The 27,655-nt window shown below is 46.1% G+C and overlaps 1 protein-coding gene across 1 annotated transcript in view; it reads left to right on the forward strand.

Annotated features, from left to right (window-relative positions):
- The first annotated feature begins 12,955 nt into the window (after nt 1-12,955).
- Nucleotides 12,956-27,655, forward strand: part of LOC149438047 (NACHT, LRR and PYD domains-containing protein 3-like) — a 55,055-nt gene continuing 40,355 nt past the window's right edge. Inside the window, exons 1-2 of the mRNA XM_089660299.1 lie at nt 12,956-13,080; nt 17,193-17,250. Of these exons, the coding sequence (XP_089516425.1) occupies nt 17,229-17,250 (22 nt within the window). The 5' untranslated portion in view covers nt 12,956-13,080; nt 17,193-17,228. The remainder of the gene's footprint in view (nt 13,081-17,192; nt 17,251-27,655) is intronic.

The following is a 27,655-nucleotide window of genomic DNA, read 5'->3' on the forward strand; positions in this document are numbered from 1 at the left end:
GATTGAGCCCAGGGATCTCTTGTTTGTTCTAGTTTGGAGGAGTCACATGATGATAACATCCATTTAACTCGAAGCTTGCTGTGCAGCATAGAAGGATCTGATTGGACTTTCTTTATCAATTTGAACTCACAATCTCATCGGAAAGGTCTTGTTTGGGGGCCCCCTAACTGACTCAACAGTTTAAAGGAAGAGGGTGCATTAGATGACAGACCTGCAACTGGCTCCCTTCCAGCAACAGCATGACTTTGTCCCGCCACAGCCTTAGCATAGCTCCTACCCAGGACAGATGACACAGAATTGCCAGGTTTAGGCACATTTACCAGCAGATTACCCACCACCTGATCCTCCCTCCTCCCTTCCAGCAGTCCTGCATACCATACTCCCAGATGTACCACAATTACCAGCAGTCCTCTGTCCAGAAAAAACACCTGCTGCATTAGTGCTCCACAGTCTTAGTGTCCATACGGCACTCCTGCTCTGCAGACTTAGTGTCCATGAGGGACTCTTTCTCCTTGTTCTCACAGACAGCAGAAACCTCTTTATCAGGATTCCTGCCTTCCTCTTGCTTTCCTTGCTGATTACAAGGGTCTGTCAGCAGACGCAGTCTCTTTCTCTGTAGCAGTAATCACTGGAAAGTCCACCACACCGAGAGAGATTCTCCATAGGCACTTCCTCAGCAGCATTTTCCTGACCTGTAAGAGTTCCAGCATGTCCTCCATCAGCAGACACTGTAGCCCTGCCGCCATCTTGACCAGGCTTAACAAACTATCATTTCTCCACAACTTTCTCCCTTACAGGCCGAGGGACGACATCCTCCTCCTCATCTTCATCGGATGAGTCAGTGGAAAATCAGAAGTTCCTGCCACTCAAGGGAGATTCCATTTCTTCAATGACTTGCAGCAATCCACCATTTTCCTCAACCTCCTCCTGAGATGACCCAGGCTGCTGGGGAGGGAGGGGGCAGATTCAGACTCTGATGCAATGGATCATGACACTGGGGTAATACTGGGGCCAGCATGTGAATCCACTTCCTTATCCCCCATCCATTCCATCACCATTGCTGTGGTATCCACCCTCTTTCTGGTACTGGCACAAGCACTCTCCTTCATCTGCTGGAACCTTTCCTCATTCTCACTTCTCTCTGAATGCTCCGCTGCTTTCTGTCAGAGAGGCCACCAAATTCTCCTGCTTCTTCAATGCCTCCTCCAGAGACTTCAGCTTGGAGTCTTGCCTCTTACTGCTCCAGGTCTTACCATGCAGAGTTTTCTTTTTCCTGAATTCTGCTTTCAGGACAGCAAGCGCCTGCTGCTCCTTAGTAATATGGCGAAGTTTGTTCACCACTCTGTCCTAGGAAGCTGGTAGGGACTCGCCCTGCATAGGGCCAAGCCCAGGATCCATGACAACTTGCCCATGCGGCTTAGGCCTCAGTCCCTCTGGATCTTCCCCAGCTTCTTCCATCATGGCTGGGGAGAATCCAAAGGGAAAGTCCCAGGATTGGTGTCAGTCTTGGCTGACCCCACAGCAGCACCTTGCAGAACAGCACTACCTGCTGGAGAGTGTACATTTTTGTTTATTAAAAATCTTACAAACAAAATAATAAAAACATATTTACATATATACAGAAAAAAAATTATATATATATACAGTATATTTAAACAAAAACAGCTTACTTCAGCAAAGAAAGCAAATTGCCTTTTTGCCGGTAAAAAACCCCAAAACAGAACCAAATTGTAATATTATTATTAATATTATTATCTTTATATTGCACCTTAACAAACCCGACCATCACCTAAATCCCCTCTCAGGCTAAGAAACGATTAAACATTGATCCCATGCATGCAGCCTTTTTTCAAAAATCTGATCTTACAAAAATCTAGGGGATGTGAAAGGACAGAAAGAGAAGCCACGCCCCCAGAGACTGACAGACAGCAGCTACGGGGACCTGACATTCCTCCACGCCGTTGTCCAGGCTCCCGGCCACCACCTGTCCTTCTCAAGACCCCAAATCTTCCCAACCTCACCCAGAATGTTGTTCACCACCACCTCGACAGGAAGGACTTTTTTGCGAAATGAAACCTGACACAGCGCATTCCACGTGTAACGGAATAAGCTAACTAGAAAAAGTGTCTCAAAATCAAAGTCCTGGTGAGTTTGAAAGGCATTGTAAGACCACTCCACATAACTCAAGAGGGAAAGGAAAGGGATCCCCAGGACCCCACCCGCTTGAAGACTTCTATGTTAAAGGAGCACTGAAGGAAGAAATGGTCCATCGTCTCCTCTACCCCACTGCACTCCACTCTTGGACAACCACGGTTCTCCGCAGAGTGATGCTTCAGGTTGCCCTTCACATAGAGTCTGCCATGGAACAAGAGCCAGGCCAAATCCTGAAACTTTAAAGGGATTCTCTCCAGATTCATCAAACGCAGACCCCCCCTCATAACCGGGCCTGGGCAATCCCTCAAGGCCAATGGCTCGCTAAAAGCAGATTCAAAAACCCTCCTCTCTAGGACCTTCCTAGGAAGAGACTTATTTTCTCCACCATCACTCGCCATTGCCGAAGATTTTCAGGCATGGGGCAACATAAGCCGGGAGCTTACCATGTTGGACCCTCATGCTTTTTACTGGTCCACCATTCTCCCAGCTCCGCAGAAAAGGCCTAAACAAGGACTGAAAAATATCTACCCACCCTGGTGGTTCCTGTGCCAGCATTCTACCACAATTATGTTTCAAAAACATCAGAGAAAATAAAACCACCGGGTTGACCATACCTAGGCCACCCATCTGCCTGGGAAGGTAGGTTATAGACCTCTTAATGAGGTTCAGTTTGTGCCCCCATAACAGCTGGAAGAAACAACTGTAGATCCTCACATAGAGAGACACTGGAAAAACACAGACAAAGCTGACATACAGAAATACCGGGATCAGGTCAGTTTTAATCAGGTCAATCCTTTCCCTGTAAGAGAGTTTCCAATCCTTCCAGCTGGCCACCTTGGCATCGGCATCTTGTAGCCTGCTTACCCAATTTGCAAGGCTGTAATCACCGGAACTAAATCCGATGCATAAAACTTTAATTTCCTGCTGGGGATCTGGGAAGGCGTCCGGAAGGGAAAAGCCTTCGCCTTCCTCTCTCATCCAGAAAACCTCACTCTTATCCTGATTGATCTTTAAGCCAGATGCCTCAGCATACTGTTCCATCACCTAGACTACCTCCTCCGCCTCCTGCGTCCCGGAGATGAAAACAGACACGTCATCAGCATAGGTCAAGACCCTCAGAGGGGGCTCCCCAGGAATGCCCAAAGGAACTCCACACAACGTTCTGCTCTCTAACCTTCGAACAAAGGGATCAATTGAGAACGCATATAGCAGAGGACCCAAAGGACTCCCCTGATGCACACCTGAGCCAACCTCAAAGGGCCGTCTAAACCAACCATTTACAAGCATGAAGCTTTCAGCCCCTCTGTATAAAGTATTTAGCCAATCAATAAAGCCCCCCTCCAGGCCATACTTGCCAAGAAGCAGCCACAGGTACTCATGATTCACTCGATCAAAAGCTTTGGCCTGATCCAATGCCAGCAGGAACGTTCCCAAGCCTGCAGCCCTGCACCGCTCCAGGTCCTCCCGGAGAGCTAACACTGCTGAAAAAGTGCTTCTACCCTGAACCGAACAGTGCTGATGGCGAGAAAGAAAATTGCCTGCAACAGACGATAAACGCCTGAAAATGATCTTTGCCAGTATCTTCCTATCAACATTGAGAAGGCTAATGGGCCGCCAATTCTCAATTCTTGAGGAATCCTTACACTTTGACAGAAGAATCACTGCAGATTGTCGCATGGAGGGAGAGAGCGAACCCTCTCTCAGACAGCCATTAAACACCTCCACCAAATATGGGGCCAGAGTGACCTTAAAGTGCTTAGAAAACTCAGCTGTCAATCTGTCTGGCCCAGGCGACTTCTTCATGGCAAGCTGATCAATAGCTTTAACCACCTCATCTGCCGTGACGTCCTCTGTCAAACTCACAAGAGAACTGCCATTTCCCAGTCCTGGAGTAGAGTCCAGAAAACCCGACATGCTCGCCCGATCGAGGTCCCTCCTACCCAGGAGGTCAGCATAATATGACCTGGAGGTTTCCAGGATCCCCAACTTGGACTTTGTCATGGAACCCGTACTGTCAACCAGGAATACAACTGACTTAACTGCTCTACCTTGTTTGCAATTCTGCTAAGGGCGGACGAGTGATATTTCCCATAATCCCTTTCCAGAACCAAAGAGGCATGCCTGTCATATTGACACTGCCTGAGCAAGAGTTTAACCTAAGAGATCGCCCCTGGATCTCCATTATTCGAGACAAGAGGATCGAGCTTCCTCCACAGATGCTGGTAGTTGACAAATTTATCAAGCTGTTTATTTTTTCCTTTGGTCTTGAAAAACCCAACGATCCTTCGTTTTGTAAGCTCCCACCACTCAGACTTACTGCTGCAAAAGTCCATGATTGATACCTGTGCCTGAAAAAAATCCTCAAAGGATTGACTCACCTTTTCATCATCCAGGAGTGCCGAATTCAGCTTCCAGGTACCTCTCCCCCTAGGTGGTGTATCGGGGCCACTCAGTCACAGGCAGAATACAGTGATCAGGGAAGCAATGAATGTGCACATCAACCAGACCTTCCTCTCTAGCCATCACAGTCCAGCCTGACTCCGGGACCTTTCCTGTCCATAGTCCTAGTGAGGGTGTTAAAGTCACCACTGAAGACAACTTGCTGGGCTGTAAAAAGGAAAGGCTTGATCTTCATGAAGAGGCATTTCCTGTCCCATTTTGTCTGGGGCCCATAGATGTTAATCAGGCGCAGGTCCTGCCCTCCCATGGAGACGTCTAAGACCATGCATCTCCCCATTTCTACCTCAGTAATCTGCCGACAGGTTACCATGCTGGAAAAAAGTACCGCAACTCCAGTGTAAGGCTCGGCCGCAAGAGACCAGAAGGAGGGGCCGCGCCTCCACTCCTTCTTTGCCATATGGACATCCCCCAAACTGGACAACCTGGTCTCTTGCAAAAAGAAAATATCAGCATCAAACCTGCTGAGCAAAAATAAGGCCATGTTACGAGCGCTTACTGATTTTATGCTGGCGACATTAATGGTCGCCACCTTCAAAGGAGTGGGAACCGCCATCAGGATGATCGAGGTACACGTTTCTTAGCCTGCTTACCCCCCTCCCTACTTGGAGACCCTACAGGCTTCAGTGTCCTCTGTGATTCCTCCTCCATGGAAACCACAGACTCATCACCTAAATATCCCTCATCTTCCACCTCAGATAACACATCAAAAGTGTTTGACACCTCCACCCTCCCAGGGTCAGGTACAGGCACATCCTTCTTCCTCTTCTTCTTCCCAGACTTCCTTTTTGCCTCCAACCACTCCATATCATCATTTGATAACCCACACTGCAAAGCCCCCTCCCCTTCCCTTCCACCATCACCAACAACATCATCCACCCCACTCTCTCCACTCACCACAGCAGCTCCCCCAACCTTCACCCCAACACCCCCACCATTGTTCACTCCACCCCCCAGTGCCTCACGCCCTGTGATCCTCAGATGCCGAGGAGCGGGGATCGGTGCAACCATACACTTTGGTCCAGCTCCCTCCACAGCCCCCACTACCTCTGGGGAAACTGACACAGGAGGATCAGACACAACATCCATGGACACTGACTCAGGGGGCACAACACAAGGAGATGACACATTAGAGGGACCATCAGACACTGGGACCACAGGGACAGAGACATTAGGGACCCCTGGCACAGCCCCCCTATCCTCTGCCTCCTCCATGTCCAGACGAAAAAATTCTTACACCAAAGCTGACTGGCTATGCATGGCCTCAGGGCACCGGTTGTATGAATGGCCAACCTTATCACACAGATTGCACCTGATGATGTTACAATCCTTAGCCAGATTCCCCAAATCCTGACACAGAGAGCACTTCATCTCTGGACATGAGGAGGCAAAGTGACCCCGAGAACCAGATGCCCCAGATCCTGACACAGAGAGCACTTCATCTCTGGACATGAGGAGGCAAAGTGACCCCGAGAACTGCACTTATTGCAGAGCTTGGGCTGTCCAGGGTAGAACACCTCAATCCTATCCTTCCCAATGAAGGCTGAGGAGGGCAGATGCTGGACCACATTCCCACACACATACAGCCTCATCTGCACCACCCACCAGTCCATATCCCTCTCCCATCCACAAACTTCTTCAGGGGGGTCAGTAGCTCCCCAAATCTCCTCAGCCAGACAGCCAAGTCAGCAGAAGGAATCAACTCATTCCTTACTAGGATGGTCACTGTCTTAACTAGAGGTTGGCGTGAGACAACCTTTGGGACGAGTCCCTTCCACTCCAGCAGACCCCTATACATATGATCATATTTCCCCCAGAATATATCCAGAGACTCGGGGCGCACAAAGGACAGGTCATACTCATAGAATCTCACTGGACTGATCAAAGAGAAGATCTCATCAGCCTTAAAGCCCATCTCCAAAATCTTGTCCACCACCAACTTCCTGACTGGGGGAGCACCCCCACCTTCCCCCCTGAGCTGTACCAAATTCCTCCTCCTGAAGGATAGGGGTGCAGACCTGCAGCAGACCTCCCCCCAGAGCTGACAGCCTGAGGTAACCCCCTCCTCCCAGCCAGAGCCCCAGCATGGGTTTTATTAGCAGCATTAGTTGTACTGAACCTTAAAGCTGCACCCTGCCCATTGGTTGCAGGAACCTCAGAACCCCCGCTCTGCAGACCACCATCAGAGGCAGCAGCAGTCACTCCATCCACCCAACACACAGGCATTCCCCTTTCCAGCATTGCAAGCACTTTTATCATTTACATGTTTTCTTTCACTTGTGGCACTACTGCTCCCAGAAGACCCACTCACACCAGATGCTCCTGTCTCCCCCTCCCCCAACATACTCCTCTTACGCAAAGCCTTCCACTCCTGGTCACTCTCCCCTGGGTTTCAGCATCACCTTTCATAGTGCAGCTGACTACTTCCCTCCACCATTTTCTGCTGCATTTGCAGCCATCAGCAGCGATTGTCCATAAATAATGTCAGATCCCACCTTTACCTTCCCCCCAGCAGAGTCCTCAGTCACAGGGTTCATGGTATCAGAGTCCACAGTCACAGGGTTCCTGGTATCAGAGTCCTCAGTCCCAGCAGAGTGCAGTCCTGCAGGCACAGCAGCCATCTTCCCTGCAGAGCTCTGTGCAGACACAGGAGGATTTCCCTCCAAAACTCTGCAGTGTACATGGCTGTCCATGTTGGAGTCCAAACTGTCACTTTTAATAAAGCGTGGCTTTGCTGTCTTTTTTTCCTTTACAGGACCAGGTACAGAGTCCTCACCGTCATCCTCATCCGCAGAATCCTCGGAGAAGTGGAAGGTTCTTCCAATTAGGGAAGACTCCAATTCTTCAATGAACTTTAGCAGCCCTCTGCCATTTTCCTGTAGCAGGCTCCTTGTACAAGAGGATTCAGAAGGAATTACATGTTCAGCAGTCGGTCCTTCCTCTCTCTCCCCTATTTGTAAAACCTGGGCATTCTGCCAAGTTCATGACTCATCCACTACACAGCAAAGAACGCTGGGAGGGGGAGGAAGCAGGAAGTGAAGGGGAGAACAGAGAGACACGAGGCTGGAGAAAAGACAGGGACACGTGGAGCCCGTCCAAGCAGAGGAGGAGGCACTACAGCACCCAGCGCGGATAGAGGGACCCTGCTGTGTGTTCAGAGTCTGGTGAGCTGTCCCCCTGGAGAGAGTAAGACACACCATTTACACTTTGCATATAGACTGGGACATCCGCACCCCACTGCTGGGATCTCACCCATCCGGGGCCCTGTGCAAGCCACAGATCCCCCTGCTTTGCCCCTCACCACCAGTGTAATTGAGACTGTCTGCCCCGGGGACTGACACATACTGGGAGATTGCATCCTGCGACTGCCCCTGGTCTTGGGGTGCTTTGTGTTGCTCTAGACACTGAGGTTGGACCCTCTCAGCCCAGAAACCTAGTGAAATCTGATGTAACCCACACCAGCTGAAACTCCAAAGAAGCCTTCAGCTGCTATTTACTTCATTGTAAGGACTAAACGTGCACCAACTAGAGCTCCACCGTTACAAGGACTGAAGTGGGGGAATCTGGCTTAGTAGCCTTATTAAAGGTACCTCTTTATTGCATTCTGTTCTGACTCTGAGGTGATTTTTGGCTAACGCCCCTCAGAAGCAGAATCATACACCGGTGTGGGTAATACATTTCATTGATAGAGTATAAGTAAGTTTATTTGTTTGATATCAGTTGTATTCTGCTTAAAGTGCGACTCTGCCATCCGGAGACTCTTGGCTGTGAAGCCCTCTAGTGGCAGACCAAATTTACTGCATTGCATAAAAGAAGAAAAGTAAGTTTGGAAGTTGAAAGGGGAACCCCACCCCTCTACACTGCATTTCATTCTCCATAAAATTGTTCTTGTTTCATTTAACCCTGTGTCAGCAAATTTCTTGGCGGGGTATTTGCTATTCATTACCAGTTGTGCCAGAGGGATTGGGTTTGCTTAGGGTTGGATCTATTGAGCGCAGGACCCATAATATATTCCAGCTTGTCCCAAGGGGCAGTGCTACATTCCTCTACCTCCTGTGCTGTTCCTCCAGCTTGCTGGGGAGGGAGACAGAGGCTGACATTTCCTCCAGGGAAGCAGATCCTGAGGTGGATGGGATAGCAGGGGCAGCATCCAGGACCCCCTCCTCGCTCTGCACCCGTACTGCCACCACCAATGCTGGATCCTTACTGGAGTCTCCCTTCATCTTCTGGAACCTTTCCTCATTCTGGAACTTTTCTTTGAAAGCTCCGCTCTTCTCCTTCAGCGTCTTTACCAAACTCTGCTGCTTCTTGATAGCGTCCTCCAGACCTTTCATCTCCGGCTTCAGACTCTGCCGCTGCTTCATGACGTCCTCCAAACCTTTCAGCTCTGGCTTCATACTCTGCCTCTTGCTGCTCCATGCCTTATCATGGAGAACTTTCTTCTTCTTATAATCTGCTTTCAGGTTCATCAGCTTTTCCTCCTCCTTTGCGATTCTCACCAGATAGTCAGCAACCCGCTCTCTAAATACAGGGAGGGATTCCCCTCTTTTAGGGCCACAACCAAGGTCTTCAGGTGTAGCTGAAGCATGGGAGGGCAAGCTGGGTCCCTCGGGGGAACTTGGTCTGAGCCTATCCCAGAAGAGGCCATGTTTCTGGGGCCAGTCGAGCAGGCCTGGCCCCCTAGTGTCTGGAGAGGGAGCGCAACTGCACAAACAACCTCTCTGGTGCAGAGTGTAAGCTCCTCTGGTACAGAGACTGATGTGACTTTGGGGGAGGGGTCATTAGAGTGTAAGCTCCTCTCGTACAGACACTGATGTGACTGGCTTATTGATCTGTGTACAACACTGAGGTATATGTCAGAGCTATATAAATGTATAATAATAGTGTGTTACTATGGGGGAGGGGACATTAGAGTGTAAGCTCCTCTGGTACAGAGACTGATGTGACTGTGGGGGAGGGGACGTTAGAGTGTAAGCTCCTCTATACAGAGACTGATGTGACTGTGGGGGAGGGGACATTAGAGTGTAAGCTCCTCTGGTACAGAGACTGATGTGACTGTGGGGGAGGGGACATTAGAGTGTAAGCTCCTCTGGTACAGAGACTGATGTAACTGTGGGGAAGGGGACATTAGAGTGTAAGCTCCTCTGTACAGAGACTGATGTGACTGTGGGGGAGGGGACATTAGAGTGTAAGCTCCTCTGGTACAGAGACTGATGTGACTGTGGGGGAGGGGAAATTAGAGTGTCAGCTTCTCTGGTACAGAGACTGATGTGACTGTGGGGGAGGGGACATTAGAGTGTAAGCTCCTCTGGAACAGAGACTGATGGGACTGTGGGGGAGGGGACATTAGAGTGTAAGCTCCTCTGTACAGAGACTGATTTGACTGGCTCAGTGATCTCTGTACAGCACTATGGTATATGTCAGAGCTATATAAATGTATAACTGCAGCAAACAATGGTATATACCTGTAAAATGTTTCTTATTTTTGTTCTCCATAGAAATATCTTTGTAGATGAAGATTTGTGGCAGTCAGACTGTCTGGGTTGGAGATTTCTCTCTCGGGGTTTGAACAGAATAGAAACTATCAGGAAATAGTAATTCGGGATATATGATTGGTCAGTAGAGGAGGGGGAGGGGTTTTACAGATAAACATTGCTGACAATGAAAAGGGCTCGGCTGTTATTGTGGAATTTATGTAACAGGAAATGTAAGTCGATCCCGGATCCTTTTATATAAAGAGTCATCACGCCTCCCTATACCATGGAGAAGCTGTTCTAATAGGCACCCATAGACACCTCCAGCTGTCATGTAGAAGAGAAGAGGATTAGGAGTTGGGTGAGTATTTGGTATTGTTGGGGTTATTTTATTGTTGTGTGTTATGAGCTTTTTAAAGAGATCTGTGTGATCTGCTTCATAGTGTAGAACAATGGAGAATGAACCATTTCCATATCAAATCTGAATCTCTGCTCACATCCGGGCTTCTTATATCTGTAGGACCGGAGGATCTACTCCTGGAGCTCAGCTTGTGTGGTGGAGTCTTTCCCACAGACATCACACAGAGATTCTGTTTGGTCAGTCATTTTCACTCTATTGATTTCTGGTTAACAATTTCCAAGGTGACTTTGGCATTTTCTGAGGTGAAAGGTCTTCTGTGGACTAAACCTAATCCTTCATACATGTACATCTTTGATCTCTGGACTCCTGGCCTAAAGCTGGCCATAGATGAGACAGTTTGTCCACAAGAACAATTATGAATAGTCATCCACCTGTCCTATGTTCCACAAGCAGCAAAAACCTTCCAACATTCAATCAATCAATAGATAAGACTGTAACACTTTAGTAAAGAATACCCCTAGAAGATCTGTGGAGGTCTACTGGAGGCCTTCCCCGATGCTCCTTGCATGAGATCCAAAAAATGAAGAGAATTATCCTTTGTGACAAAGCAATATCATAGAAGACCATGCACCATGTATACAATAATGTATCATACATGTCACTCCTTCATGACATGATGTATCTACCTGGACTTTGTTCAAGGCAGGTTCAGCAGACTTTACTGAAGTTGGGGCGCTGAATCCAAAAATCACACTGAAGTCGATGGGATTTGAATCCAAAATATTTGTTCTGGCCATTTTCTATGCTAATAAGCATGGGATTGTCAAATGGCACGGGGGGATGGGCACTGCCTTAAAGAACATGTACCAATATATACAAAATAAATAAACATATTTGGCAGGAAGCAGAAATTTTAGTAATGCTTAAAGTAAAATATGAAAAATGTAAAATGAACTTAAATAACATGTTTGGGGGATGCCCCGACCCTGCCTGTGAAGTGACCCGTCTGTATGATTTTGCAATCTGCAAGAGCAACACTGACATTTATAAAGAAAAAAAGTCTGCCCTATAGCCAAAATACAGCTACAGGGCGGCACGGATGCACAAAATTATGTATATATATGGGATTTTGCACTAGCAGGTAGGGGGCATGCTTGAGGCATGCTAGCACCCTACCTACACCGCCATTCACAGCTGTAGCTGTCAATCACCGGGTCCTGGCTGGTGATTACTTTCTGGTGCCCGGTGATTGCTAAACATCTCAGACGGGGAGAAAAACTGTTTGTAAACAAAGCCATGCAAAGCAGTGTTCTTACAGTGAAGCACTATGTAAAGCAGCACACAGTTAGCCCTTTGATTGCCCCTCATGTTAACCCCTTCCTGCCCAGTGCCATTAGTACAGTGTACGTGTTTTTTATTAGCACTGATCACTGTATTGGTGTCACTGGGGATGTCAGTGCAACCAAGTCAGTTCCCCCCCAGTGTCAGAATGCCCACCGCAGTCCCGCTATAAGTTGCTGATTGCCACCCTTACTAGTAAAAATTAAAATGATTCATTATCTGTACCGCCATTTGTAGACACTATAAAATTTATACGGAAACCAATTAATTTACACGTATTGGGATTTTTTTTAGCAAAGACATGTCGCAGAATACATTTTGGCCTAAATTTATGATCAAATTTGATTTTAAAAAAAATTTACTGGACATGTTTAATAGCAAAAAGTCAATAATATTGTTTTTTTCTCAAAATCTGTCTTTTTTTATAGCGCATAAAAAAACCTGCAAAAGCGACCAAGTACCACTAAAATAAATCTCAATTTGTGTGAAAAAAGGGCGCAAATTTCATTGGGGTGCAGTGTTGCATGAATGCGCAGTTCTCGGTTAACCTCCCTGGCGGTATGATTATTTCAGATTTTTGGTGCTGAAAGCGGTACTTTTTGTTTGCATGGAAATATGTAGTTTTTTTATTGTAGGCCTGTAATTTTTAGGAATAACTCACTGAAATCTGTCTGAACAAGAGTCTAGTAAACATCCCGGGTAGGATAAAACTTGCAATACAAAATCATAAATTATAATTTAATAAATAATCATAAAAAATAATAATATAATAATAATAAATGTAATTCAATAATATAATCAAATCAAAAACACTGAAATGTGAAATATAGCGCCAAGTTCGCACATCGCTGAGCTCAGTCGCAGAATCGTTTTCAGTGTCTGATGATGAATTTCCCCCACGAATCATTATCACTCAATTCTGCAAGTGGTTCTGATTTACTATCGCTGTTCTCTGGCCGGTCTAAAACCGCTTTTGACCTAAAGGGACGCTTTTTGGACGCCATAGACGTTTCTCAGTTTCCAGGCAGAAAGAACAGACAAAATGCAGGCAGGGCGCCGGACAAAGCACTCGGGACAAAATGTATGTGAAATGGTTTGATACAGGAATGTTTTACTATGTAGTAATCGTTTTTAAAAACATTAAATTTTTTAAAATTTCAAATTTGCAGCTGATTGCGGCGCCTGTACAATCCGATGTCACAGGGACCGGAACACAGAAGCCAGATGCCGGCATCGGCCGGAGGAGATGGTCGGGGACGCTGCAGGGGACACATCACGGGAGCGAAGGACAAGGTAAGAGCTGCAGGGACTCCCTATGCAGCGCCGCATGGTAAGCCTGAGTGTAGCTCGGGGGGGGGGGTTACTGCTTTTGGTATGAAACTTTACCCCGAGCTACACTCGGGAATACCGCCAGGGGGGTTAAAGTAACGCAGTGCTGTAGTACAATAAATGGTCTGGTCAGGAAAGGGGGGAATCCTCAGGGGGGCATGTGGTTAAACTGCTGGTAAATGACCATTCCTGGCCTCTTCATTCTGTTTGTAAACAAAGCAGCCATGGATCCCTTTATCTATAACAGAGCCTTACCCTAGTTGAGATGTTAATGGGGGACCCCATAGAATAAGGTGGTGGTTTCCTCTAACAATACATACCAGACCCTTATCCTTAACCCCCTCGCAACTGCAGTATATGCAATGTCCCGTAAGTGGGCTTTATTCCTGGGCATTGCATATGTGTTTGTGCTGGAAGTGGACTCAATCATGTACTTTCAGCGCTGAGACTAAGACATCACAGATGACTCCTGGTTCCATACTAACAATCAGGAGCTGGAGGAATTGGCTCTCAATCACATGGTCATTGTGATAGTCTGTGATTGGCTATTACAGTAATTAAGGAATCACCAAAACTGTTTTTTACCGGTGAGTACATCATCACTTCTGCCCTATACCTGTGGGGATACATATGGGTAGAGAGGAGAAATGATGTCAGCTTGGGGGTGGACCACCAATGCATCTCCTCAAGCCTTGTGAGCACCAGAGGTGGCCATGCATTCCATGCCTGATCAGGTAATTCCTTCCTAACACAGAAGGGGACATCTGATTGTTGGAAACATCGCTGCAGATCCTAGATGATGGGAGAGGATGGTGATCTACAGACCACTAGAAAGTCAGACACTAGATCCTGGAGCAGGGCACACAATGGGTGGCAGCTACAGGGTTAAGAAAAACCATAGGGCCAAACAAAAATGAAAATAGTGAGGGGACCTTACTTGTAATAAGTGCAGTTTGAGCTTATTCATTTTGTATGAGCTGAAATCTCACCGCAAAGGTATTGGGTTCAGTATCTCGTTCAAGTACTCGGTATCGGCACCGGTGCCCATACTGGAATCAGTATTGCTGCATCCCTAACAGGAGTCATTCACTCTGTAGCCTATCCCTGAGTTGTATCTGTTCTGTGAAGAGGACAATATTCATTGTACCTACAGGACGAGTCTGTAACAAAGTCTGTGAAGAAAAATAAAGATTAATCTAGATCAGAGCTTGATCCAGTTTAATTAGTGGCAGTTAGTGGCAGTGTTAGGGCTGGTGTATTTTATGTAGGAAAAAAGGTTTTATATATTTAGTGGCAGTGGCAGTGTATTCAGGTAGGACAAAATAAAAAACACAACCCCCCCAAAAAAAACAAAATGTGTAGCAATGTTTCTTGGCCACACTATGGGTGCAAAGAACAAATAATGCACATATATATGGTGTCATAGCCATCAGGAGTGGGAGGATGTATTTTACAGTTTTTTTGGTGGTGGGTCACAGTAATGGCATACAATTATACAGCTAAGATATATATATAATTACTACTTTTGTTGTTTTCCTTTAATAATACAACAAAATCAGGAGATATCCTTTGACATTTACCATCAAATGAAAACAAAAAAGGCTTTGAGTGTTAAAGTTTGTTTTGACCCTAGCCATGAAGGTGTTAATGATGGTCTGATATGGATATCAGGGGGGCCCATAAAAAAGAAATAAATGGATTGGGTCACATTCCATGTTAGACCCGTATTCGAGCTTACAGCCTGTCAGGCTAGAAACACACAAGCATTTAACCCACCTCCCCTGAACCATGGCAGGTCATATGCCCTCAATATGGCACCATGTTGGGTGATGAGAACAAGGACCTCTCCCCCACAACCTTGGCTTAGTAGTTGTGGGGGTCTGTGGTTGGGGGCTTATTGGAAACTGGAAGCCCCTTTTAAGATCAGTGGGCTCCCAGAAACCACACTTCCCTTGTACATGAGTAGTACATAGTACCCCTAACCATTCACAAAAAGTGTAATCATAAACCACACAGTTTTGATAAGTCATTAAATAAAATATGAAAATCCCTCATGATGTAAACCCACCAATCATGATGAACAACACTCAACAATCATCCAAAATACAAACCCTGCCAGCACATTTGATACCATTACTTAATTTGTGACAGTTCCAGTCCCCATTGTTAAATGTAAACAAAAGGAAGGGGCCATTGACCAAATATTGTCCTGTGGTCATATTTGGTCAGTGATGTCAGCTACTATCTCCGCCCTTTTGTTTACATGACCCATGATGCCTTTAAATGAATGGGCCCAGGTGACATCACTGGTTGCTATGAGCACATTTGGTGCTGGCAACTGATGCTTCCTTTACAACCATTGACAGGTAGGAAGTCATCATACTGCTACTGTACTGTATATACTGTACATACTTGAATGATGGATATCCATCTGTCTATCTAATCTGTTCATCTATACCAGGGTCTGCTCAGACAAGCTCTTGGAGAACTGAAAACTCAACACATGTTTATTAGTTTCAACTCTGAATTGGGTGTAATGAAAAGTGTGGTTATATGTGCCCTAATAAAGGGGGTACATAGACCTCATACAATCAAACAAATACCTCATCAGAACATATACCTAGCAGTAAATAAGGCATGAACTATGCTGAGGTATACAGATATATTGCACAAATAAAGTAAGTTCCTCTTTTCTCATACGTTTCTCTGGGCGTAGTGCCAGGGTACATTCTTACTACAATAGGTTTCTGCAATAAGCCAGCACTGCCCTGAAATTTGGGTCTCTATTTATGTGTCCCTTTCAAAGTAAGAGTATGCTGTGTTTTTTTAATTTCAGGTGTTCTTCTTCAATTTATCACTGACCGCTGCAAATAATGACATCCTGAGTGTAGAGCTTTGGGGGAGGGGGGTTCAGGGGCAGTTTCTATATCACATCTTCTTCTTTGTTCTAAGAGTCTTCCCTACATCTCCTTAGATCCTGGCCATATGATCTTCTGTCATGGAACCAGACAAAGAGGACCTATGGGACATGTCCCTGAAGTTTCATGCAGCTTTCTAGTGAAGGATCCAACATTTTCACAAAACTTCACAGTCCCTGAGTGATACTCGTGCATTGTATGGTGGTCCCTTAATTCGGAATGACCGTATTCAGTGGCTCTGGCTGGGGATGTCTACTAGAGTGCAGGAAATCCTAGTGGCCCCGTACTAAATTGTGCCAATTCATTGTACTGGTATAAAAGATTAATAAAGTGGAGAAGATCTGAATCATCTCTTTACACGTATGGGACACTTTCGTTGTATTAGATAAAGTCTGGCATTTAGTCACCTGGAGTATCTTTAGATCCTTCCCTCCTCTATGACATTCATGGCAGAGGGGTCCCTCCTTCTATAGAGATACAGAATTGTTTTTCTGTGATCTGATCCACTCCACACTAAGCTCTTCATCCCAGTGTTTCCCTTTTCTTAGACATGTGACAGAGAAGAAAGTTGTCTTTACAAGCTTTGTGTGTACTCAGCCAGGCCGTACTTCATCTAATCCCAACCCGACATCCAGAATCATAGAATGTTTGTCAGATGATTTATACCAGCAATAAATATGAACCAGCCAGGATTATGACTGTCTCAGTGTTCATTCTGAATGATAAGAACATTTATTACAGATAACTGAGGACAAAGATCCTTTTGTGTTGTAGACCTTTTCCGGTAAGAGGTTGTATCACCACCGCATATTGGAGCAGAATTTCACTGGCCAAATCAGGGTCATAGAACCTTCCTGGTTAGGAATGTGAAGGGGAAGAAGATGTTGTATGGGAAGGTCATAATTCTGATATTTGTGGTGTAAATGACTTTAACAATTTGGTTGCATGCAGACCAACACACGGTCTACGTTGTAGAAGTACATGGAGAGTGGTTTGGTCCTGTATGGTGCCGGCAAGAGAGAGATGCTCAGGGTCATCTCAGTTTGCATTGGGTATTCATCTATCTATGATATCAATGAAGAGGTCTGATGCCTGGATTTACTAACGTTTGTTACAATTTGTTGTTTAGCTATAATAGTTGTTTCCTTGTAATTCCAGGTCAGTGTCTGATTGGTGGGTCCCATACCATAAACAATGGCATCAAGTGTTCCTGGAGGTGAGATATACCATGCCAGACAGGTTGTTTGTTTAACTTTTGTTGTAGAATTGTTCCTATTTCAGAAAAAGCAAAAGGAAAATATAAGATAGAACAGAAGGGTACAATTCAGGCACCAGTTAGTCCAGTCTTGGAGCCAGTAGACATCTTTAGAAGTCGGGTTTGCTTTCTAAGTTAATAGATGGAATATAACAGAAGGTAATGGGAATGTGTATTCAAATGTAACTTAAAAGTTATTTTTTTTAGTTTGGATAGATGAAGATTTCATATCCCAGTAACATAAACACCTCCCGTGTGTGGTACCTCCAGTGCATGGTTCTTGACGGGTCATGGAACTCATCCAAACCATCATCTTATGTCCTATGAGTTTCAGAGACAGTAAATTCAAAGCATATTAAGTAAACATCAGAAAACTGTTTTTAAAATGTTCCTACCAAGCATGACAGAGGCCCGTTGTCTGGTTTATGTAAATGGTTATTAATTTATTACATATACTTATTGTGATGGAATTCCTGTCACCCTGATTAGCTGATTCTGTCAGCTTCCTCACCGCTCGGACACAGGACCAAGGTATTTTAGCTAGGTATTGCACCCAAGACTAGGTGACACTAGCTTAGGTGCAACAGGTTTTTATACACTTCATAAATGGGGCAGTCCCCACATGAACAATAAAAACAAATATTACACATTGGGATAAACATCCCATGCTGATTAACCACTTTCAGACTACCTGCCCGCAATGTACTGTGGACAAATGGCAGCTACAGGACCAGTGATGTACCCGTTGAACACGGCACTGACTAAAAGCACTACATTTTACCTGCACATGTTAGATTGCCACAAGTTTTGGAATACAAAGAAAGAAAACAAAAATGTATTTTTTTTCTTTTATTCTTTCTCAAAATCCTGTGACAAAAATTATATCTGCAAAATACTCACCATGCCTCTTATTAAATTCCTTGGGGTGTCTACTTTCCAAAAAGCGGTCATTTGGGGGAGTGTTTGCACTTTCCAGGCATTTTAGGGCCTCTAAAACTGTGATAGGTAGTGAGGAAGTGACCTGAGGAAATATGCCTTTTGAAAGCCTAGAGGTGGTTATTGGATTTTGGGGGCGTGCATTTGGCTAGGCTGCCAAAAAGTCTCTCACACATGGTATCCCCATACTCAGGAGAGGTAGCAAAATGTGTTTTGGGGAGTAATTCCACATCTACCCATGGTATGCCTGAGTAATATATCATTTAACTGACAACTTTGTTTAAAAAACAAAAGTTATTTTCCAAAAATTTCTGGCAAAAAATAAAATGTTCCATGGACTCAACATATCTCTCAGCAAATTCCTTGGGGTGTCTGCTTTCTAAAAAAAAGGGGGTCATTTAGGGGGTTTTTGTACTGCAATGGCATTTTAGCACCTCAAGAAATGTGATGGGCAGTCAGAAAGTAAAAGCTGCATAAATTCCAGTAACTATACTATAGTTTGTAGACGCTATAACTTTCACATAAACCAATTAATTTATACGTACTGGGATTTTCTTTTTGCCAGAAACATGTAGCCGAATACATTTGGCCTACATTTTTGACTAACTTTGAGTTTACTATATATTTTTTATGACCAAAGTAAACTATTTTTTTGTCAAAATATTTTGTATTTTTTCATTTATATCACAAAAAATAAAAACCCCACTGTTGATCAAATACCACCAAAAGAAAGCTCTATTTGTGGGAAAAAAAGGATGTAAATTTTGTTTTGGTACAGCATTACCATTTGAAATAGTGCAGCGTCAAATAGCAAAAAATGGTCTGGTCAGGAAGGGGGGTAAATCTTCTGGAGGGCAAGTGGGTAAATAAGGAGGTCAAGTTGACATAAGGCTAATCCCATTATGTAGGAACCTTAAGGAGGACTAACTACCAGACAGAAACAATAGGTGACTCAATTAACTCAATTAACAATGGGACAAATAAACAAAGGTAAACACATTATTATTATTATTATTATACAGTATTTATAAAGCGCCAATAGTTGGCTCAGCGCTGTACAGTACAGAGGGGGACAGAACATGTGACAGAACAATACCAATACAATGCAAAACATGAGGGGATCGAGGGCCCTGCTCTTTCGAGCTTACAATCTAGGAGGGAGGGGATAGTGGCACAGGAGGAGATACAGTTGTGACCAAAATTATTCAACCCCCACTGAAATTGAGTGTTTTGGCCAGTTTGACATTGCTTTTGATCATTCAGTCATCTTGCTTACATTTACATTAAAGAGGCACTTGTAGGTCAGACAAATATAACATAACAGTTATAATGAAATAACCACAAATGTCTTTTCTGTGCTCACAGCATTATCAGTTTTATTCAACCCCCAAGTGACATTCAATCTTAGTACTTAGTACAGCATCCTTTTACAGTTATAACAGCTTTTAAACGTGAAGCATAGCTTGACACAAGTGTCTTGCAGCGATCTACGGGTATCTTCGCCCATTCTTCATGGGCAAAGGCCTCCAGTTCAGTCACATTCTTAGGCTTGCGCACTGCAACTGCTTTCTTTAAGTCCCACCAGAGGTTCTCAATCGGATTTAAGTCTGGTGACTGCGATGGCCACTCCAAAATGTTCCAGCCTTTCCTCTGCAACCATGCTCTAGTGGACTTGGAGGTATGCTTGGGATCATTGTCCTGTTGAAAGGTCCAACGTCTCCCAAGCCTCAGGTGTGTGACGGACTGCATCACGTTTCCATCCAATATCTCCTGGTACTGAAGAGAATTCATGGTACCTTGCACACGCTGAAGCTTCCCTGTACCTGCAGAAGCAAAACAGCCCCAAAGCATGATTGACCCTCCACCATGCTTCACAGTAGGCAAGGTGTTCTTTTCATCATAGGCCTTGTTCTTCCTCCTCCAAACATAGCGTTGATCCATGGGCCCAAACAGTTCTAATTTTGTTTCATCAGTCCACAGAACACTATCCCACAACTTTTGTGGTTTGTCCACATGGCTTTTGGCATACTGCAGTCGACTCTTCTTATTCTTTGGAGACAGCAAGGGGGTACGCCTGGGAGTTCTGGCACGGAGGCCTTCATTACGCAGTGTGCGTCTTATTGTCTGGGCTGAAACTTCTGTACCCACATCTGACAAATCTTTTCTCAGTTCCTCAGCAGTCACACGGGGACTTCTCTCCACTCTACGCTTCAGGTAGCGCACAGCAGTCGAAGTCAGCATCTTCTTTCTGCCACGACCAGGTAGCGTTTCAACAGTGCCCTTTGCCTTGAATTTGCGAATGATGCTTCCTAAGGTGTCTCTTGGTATGTTTAACATCTTTGCAATCTTCTTATAGCCATTGCCCTTCCTGTGAAGAGAAATCACCTCTTCTCTTGTCTTCCTGGACCATTCTCTTGCCTTCACCATGTTTGTAACCACACCAGTAAATGTCTAGAAGGAGCTGAGTATCACAGTCATTTTAAAGCTGCCTAATTGGTGCTTATTATGCTTGATTGCTGCTCGGTGACATCCACAGGTGTTTTCAATACCTGATGGAAAGCACCTGTATGAACCTCTGTTCTTCAGAGTGGTAGTCTTTAAGGGGTTGAATAATTGTGGCAATGAAGAAACCACATAAGAACCATTTACTACTGTATTACATAAACAATTGATGTCATTTTAGTTGCATTTGGGTAGTTACAACGTCCTTGTAGGATTTGATTCTGAATACAATTCCAAATGTACACTATAGTCCCTAAACCCCTTTACAGCATTGGGGGTTGAATAATTTTGGTCACAACTGTAGCTGTGGGGGATGGAGAGGTAGGAAGAGTGGAGGAGGTCGGCAAGTTAGCAGGGGGTGGGGTAGGCTTCCCTGAAGAGATGGGTTTTCAGGGTGCGCCTAAAGGAGAGGAGAGTAGGTGATAATCTGATGGGTTGGGGCAGGGAGTTCCAGAGGATGGATGACACCCTGGAGAAGTCCTGGAGGCAGGCATGGGAGGAGGAGACCAGGGAACTAGAGAGAAGGAGGTCTTGTGAGGAGCGGAGTGTGTGTGCTGGGTGGTACTTGGATATTAGGTCAGTGATGTAGTTCGGGGCAGTATGGTGGACGGCTTTGTACGTCAGTGTTAGGATTTTGAATTTGATCCGTTGCGCAATCGGAAGCCAGTGGAGGGATTGGCAGAGGGGGGTGGCGGAGATGGAGCGGTTGGTGAGGTGAATGAGTCTGGCTGCCATATTCAGGATCGACTGAAGCGGGGATAGCCTGTGGTGAGGCAGGCCAGTGAGGAGGGAGTTGCAGTAGTCGAGTCGTGATATGATGAGGGAGTGGATGAGCTGTTTAGTGGTTTCTGGGGTTAGGAACGTGTGGATTTTGGTGATGTTGCGGAGGTGGAGTCTGCATGTTGCGGAGGTGGAGTCTGCATGTTGCGGAGGTGGAGTCTGCACGAGTTTGTTAAAGATTGGACTTGGGGCTGGAAGGATAGGTTGGAGTCCAGAATGACACCAAGTACTCTGGCCTGCGGGGCGGGTTTGATATTGGCGTTGTTGGATGTGATAGAGAAGTCAGTGGGGGGTGGGGTCCGGGCTACACATCACACCTTACAGGAATAAACAGATTACAGCAAAAGTCCTCATCATCAGGTTGTTTTGAGCTGATTATATTAACATCTGCTCTGAGTCTAGGAGGGAGGTTGAAGCAGTCAATGCTGGTTTGGGCACAGTGAACCAAAATCTGTATTCTGGTCCTCCAGCTCTCAAAGTCTGTGTGTTTTGGGGAGACATGGACATGAATCCAAAGTAAAACTACTACAAAAGGTCCACCAGGCACACACCTCCAAAAGAAGAGAGCCCCCTCCAATGCTAGGGCCCATAGTCAGTAGGCAAGAGGCTAGCTTGCAGTCCCCTCCAAAATCCCCTGTCCCATTTGGGTCTATCAGACGTATATAGCACCATCAATTTACGCAGCACTTTACATATATAGGACATTCACATCAGTGCCTGTCCTCACAGAGCTTACAATCTAACTTACATTCATACTGTACATACACATACTAGAGCCAATTTAAACAAAAGCCAATTAACCTTCCAGCATGTCTTTGGAGTATGGGAGGAAACCAGAGTACCCGAAGGAAACCCACTCATAGAGAGATCATACAAACTATGGTGCTATGGTTGATATTTGAACTGACAACCCTGGTGCTGTTAGGTGCTAACCACATAGCCACTGTGTCAAGTGTCCAGAGCAGTGGTCTCCAAACTGCGGCCCTTTTCTTGATTTTATCTGACCCCCTAGGGCACTAATCCTATTACTGATATGAGACACTGTTCCTCCCACTGACATCAACAATGGGACATAATTCCTACCACTGACACCAAAAATGGGGCGCTATTCCTCCCCTAATGTCAAAGATAGGGCATGGTTTACTCCCACTGACTCCAGCACAATTTATACCCCCACTGGAAAAAGTGTGGCCCCCCTAAAGTCTGAGGAACAGTAAAATGGCCCTTTGTTTAGAATGTTTAGAGATTTAGAGGGTTATTTGTCCATGGGGTCATGATGGTGCACAGCAGTTATTGCAGAATGGTGAAAAATTCTAAAAATTTCACTTGCACATCACATAAAAGTCTCTGAGAACAATTATTGTACCCAACTCATGTACAGCCTTGTACTCTCTGGTTTTTTACCCATTTTAATATGCAAGTCCCATTTGCCCACATATTTTCTGATCCAGGATAGATGTCCTATAACACTGGTGGCAGGGGCAGCACAGCCAGGGGTAGCATTGGTAACTATCATCTTGACTAAAGTATTGATCTTGGATTAAGTATTGAGCATTGCACTTCGACTCTGCACTTCAGTGAAAGCACAAAGTGAGAAAACACAGCAGACAACCTAAAATACTAAACAGACTACAGGTGACCTGTTTCCCCATCCAGTGTTCTCATCTCTTACCTAGTCTGCTTCTTCATCTCACCACTCTAACATGCACTCCCTACTCCTCCTTCTCACCATTGTATCTTCTCTCTTCAAAATCTTTCTCCTTCACCCCTCTTCTCCACCCCACAGCTTATATATATCACCCTCACTCCTGTCTTCACCTTATTGCTGTACTCATCAACTCCTGATAATTCTGAACCCACATACTAATAAAACCACCAGGACACTGGAACCTGTTCCTCCATATAAGTCCTACTCCCATATTACCTCACTCACCCTTCTGCTTTTCCTAACATCTGGAGACATTTCCCCAAATCCTGGGCTGCCATCTTTTTACTTTGATCAACACACCCGGCACCCTCTATCCTATAACAGCAGCCACAATCCACACAATCTGGATACTGTTCCTCTTCTTCCTAGAACCAGCCTCCCCTTTTCCTGTGTCCTCTGGAATGCCCGCTCTGTCTGTAACAAACTCACCTCTGTCCATGACCATTTTATCACATTCCTTTAACTTGCTTGCATTTACGGAAACCTGGATTCCCAAATCTGACTTTCCCTCTCCTGCTGCCCCCTCCCATGGTGGTCTTCTCTGGACTCACTTTCCCAAGCTTAGTGGATGGAAAGGAGGTGGAGTTGGAATCCTCCTATCCCCTCAAAGCACTTTTCAGGTCCTTCATTCACCTCCCTTTGTCCCTCTCCTCATTTGAAGCTCTGTCAAGGATCTGGATATGACCGGAAATGTGTGGACTGACACAGGGAATTGCAGACTGCAGGAATGATGTAATAACATAGTTTATTAAGAGCTTACACCAATATACAGAAACGCACAGTGCAACCAAAAACCAAACCTACAACTAATAATTAGATGCTCAGGAACACAGGCGTAGACAGAGCTGGATCAATGGCTGCACCTCGGAAAACTCTGTGCCCTGATCTACTAGGGAATGAGCAACCTGCATGCACTCTAGCAGCTGATGCCTGGCATACTCCTTCAGAATCTTACAGCCGTATTCTCTGTCTTCTATTACTAGCTGAGACAAATACACAACCTCCTCAGGATGCATCCTTCACAAACAACAAGCCAAGATGGCTTCCCTGTGCAGCCACTTCTGGTCAGGACTGGCTTTGGTGTTATGTCAAGGATTTGGATATGACCGGAGATGTGTGGACTGACACAGGGAATAGCAGACTGAGGGAATGATGTAATAAGATAATTTATTAAGAGCTTACACCAATATACAGAAACGCACAGTGCAACCAAAAACCAAACCTACAACTAATAATTAGATGCTCAGGAACACAGGCGTAGACAGAGCTGGAGAAGTAGAATGGTCAGGCAGGCCAGGTCAGGATCAATCGGGCGGATAAGGTACAAAAGGAGCAGGCAGGAGAATGGTCAGGAATAGCCGGGGTTGGTGCAGGAGGAGTTCTATCAGAGTCATAGTCAATCAGGGGAATCAGGCAGGTAGACAACAGGATGCAGATACAGGGGCTCATGGGAAAACACCAAGGCACTGATTGCAGGCCTGGTACTGCTTAAATACACCTCCTGTAATCAGCCTCATCTGATGGCTTGATTGCAGGAGTGAGATCCTGGCTGCTGAAAGCACCCGCTGGCGAGCACTGGTACTGCAGCCGACATGGCAGGTGAGCCCATTCCTGACAGTACCCCCCCTCATGGAGTGGCCTCAGGACGTTCCAAACAGTCCTTAATGGCCAAAATGTTCCACCGCCCGGGTCAGGTAACTGGCTGGATATCCCACTGCCGGAGTCACACGACTGGCTGAGTTTCCTGCTGGTAGACCTATCTTTTTGCAGGAGACTACAGGAAAGCAGATTGCTGGACACAGGATTTCCAGAAGCAGGTTGGGAATCAGGGGCTGGCCCATCAGGCTGGGTAGTGAGCAGAGGCACATCAGGCTGGGCCACGAGCAGAGGCACATCAGGCTGGGCAGTGAACAGAGGCTCATCAGGCTGGGTGGCAGGCACCAGGTCATCAGGCTGGGCGGCAGGCACCGGGTCATCAGGCTGGGTAGCAGGCACCTGGTCGTCAGGCTGTGCAGCAGCCACCGGGTCATCAGGCTGGGCAGCAGGCACCTGGTCGTCAGGCTGGGCAGCAAGCACCGGGTCATCAGGCTGGGCAGCAGGCACCGGGTCGTCAGGCTGGGCAGCAGGCACGGGGTCGTCAGGCTGGGCAGCAGGCAGCGGGTCATCAGGCTGGGCAGCAGGCACCGGGTCATCAGGCTGGGCAGCAGGCACCTGGTCATCAGGCTGGGCAGCAGGCATCGGGTCATCAGGCTGAGCAGCAGGCACCTGGTTGTCAGGCTGGGCAGCAGACACTGGGTCATCAGGCTGGGCAGCAGGCACTGGGTCATCAGGCTGGGCAGCAGGCACTGGGTCATCAGGCTGGACAGCGGGCATCAAGGCATCAGGCGGGATAACAGAAGACGGGTTCTCATACAGCAGGCTGACCGGTTTAGATACTGGCAGGATGGTATTGGTTGGAAAGAATTTTTGCTTCTTCTTGGGTTTAGTTACTGAAGCACTGCAAGTAAATGCAGGGATGTAAACGGAGGGAGCAGCTGAAGACAGAGAAGAGCTGGAGGATGGAACAGAGGAAGGAGCAGTTGCTACAGAGGACTTCTTTACAGGATTAAAGGCGGGATAGGTGCAGTGAGTGGGAACAGGGTACTGATGATAGCAGGCCATACTGCTATCATGATAGCAGGGCATACTGGGCCATAACTGGGGGTGCTGTGGGGAAAGAAGGAAGAGAGCTTTGAGCAGAGGAATGATTGGAAGCAGGACTGGGTTTTTGCAAGCTAACTGAGGCTGGGTGTAACAAATCTGACCATGTCTGTAATACTGGTTGAACAAAACTCAGCTTACACATAGCCTGTCTGACCAAAGACTGCACTGCCTTTATACACTCCACAAGCACATGTGGTGGACATGCTGAATAATGATCAAGGAAGCAATCCGGATCATCCTCCAACAACCATGCCAGCGACTCTACTTGATCTGTACTGAATGGCGGAGAAAAGTCATCCCTGCTTTCAGGGGTACTGGACAAAGCCAACTCAGCACAAACCTGGATCAATGGCTGCACCTCAGAAAACTCTGTGCCCTGATCTACTAGGGAATGAGCAACCTGCATGCACTCTAGCAGCTGATCCCTGGCATACTCCTTCAGAATCTTATAGCCATATTCTCTGTCTTCTATTACTAGCCGAGACAAATACACAACCTCCTCAGGATGCATCCTTCACAAACAACAAGCCAAGAGGGCTTGAGAGAGCAGGCAGGAGAATGGTCAGGAATAGCCGGGGTCGGTGCAGGAGGAGTTCTATCAGAGTCATAGTCAAGCAGGGGAATCAGGCAGGTAGACAACAGGATGCAGATACAGGGGCTCATGGGAAAACACCAAGGCACTGATTACAGGCCTGGTACTGCTTAAATACACCTCCTGCAATCAGCCTCAGGTGATGGCTTGATTGATGGCAAGCACTGGTACTGCAGCCCACATGGCAGGTGGGCCCATTCCTGACAAGTTCCCTGTATTTGTCTATTCTCTCCAGTTTCTTTAAGAATTGCTGTGATCTATCGGCCTCCTGGACTGATATCCAGCTTCCTTGATGACTTCCCTGCCAGGCTGCCTTACTTTCTCTCTTCTGAAATTCCCACAATCATTCTTGGTGACATCAACATCCCTGTTAATCTTAACACTTCTGCTACCTCTAAACTTCTGAGCCTAACCACTTCTTTTGACCTAAAACAATGGGCGCATGCTTCTACTCACTCCAATGATAACTGCCTGGACCTTGTATTCTCCTACCTATGCACTCCTTGCAACCTCACCAATGTTCCTTTTCCTCTCTCTGAACACTCCCTTATTAGCTTCACTCTCTCTTTGGCTTCCTCCTTCTTGTCTTCCAACTACCTAACAGTTACCCATAGAAACATTCGCTATCTTAACAGTTCTCTTCTTTTTTCAGCAACAACTTGTCTCTATGACAAAATCTCAGCCCTGTCTTACCTTAACCTGGCCACTTCTGTATACAACAGTTCAGCGTCATCCACCGTGGACACATTGGCCCCCTCACTACACATTGAATTAGGCCCTGACCACTATAGCCATGGCAAACAGACAATACCAGATGCCTCAAAAAATGTGGCCGTGCTCTTGAGCATTTATGGTGTAAGACTAGGACCCAGCAAGACTTCAACCAATAGAAATCTGCCCTTCAAAAATACAATTCTTGTCTCTATACTGCCAAACAGACCTAGTTTGTCACTCTCATTAACACCCTCTCACGCAATCCCCGTCAACTCTTTTCTACCTTTAACTCACTACTTCATCCTTCTCTACCTCCACCCACTAACTCACTCACTGCCCAGGAGATCGCTAATCACTTCAAAAATAAGATTGATACAATTTGTGATGAGATCTCCACTGTACAGCTATCTCCCTCACCCTACACTCCTTGT

The sequence above is a fragment of the Staurois parvus genome, unplaced genomic scaffold (genome assembly GCF_062004578.1).
Source record: "Staurois parvus isolate SC_StPar_1 unplaced genomic scaffold, SC_StPar_1.0 ptg001222l, whole genome shotgun sequence".
In the NCBI taxonomy this organism is placed as follows: domain Eukaryota; kingdom Metazoa; phylum Chordata; class Amphibia; order Anura; family Ranidae; genus Staurois; species Staurois parvus.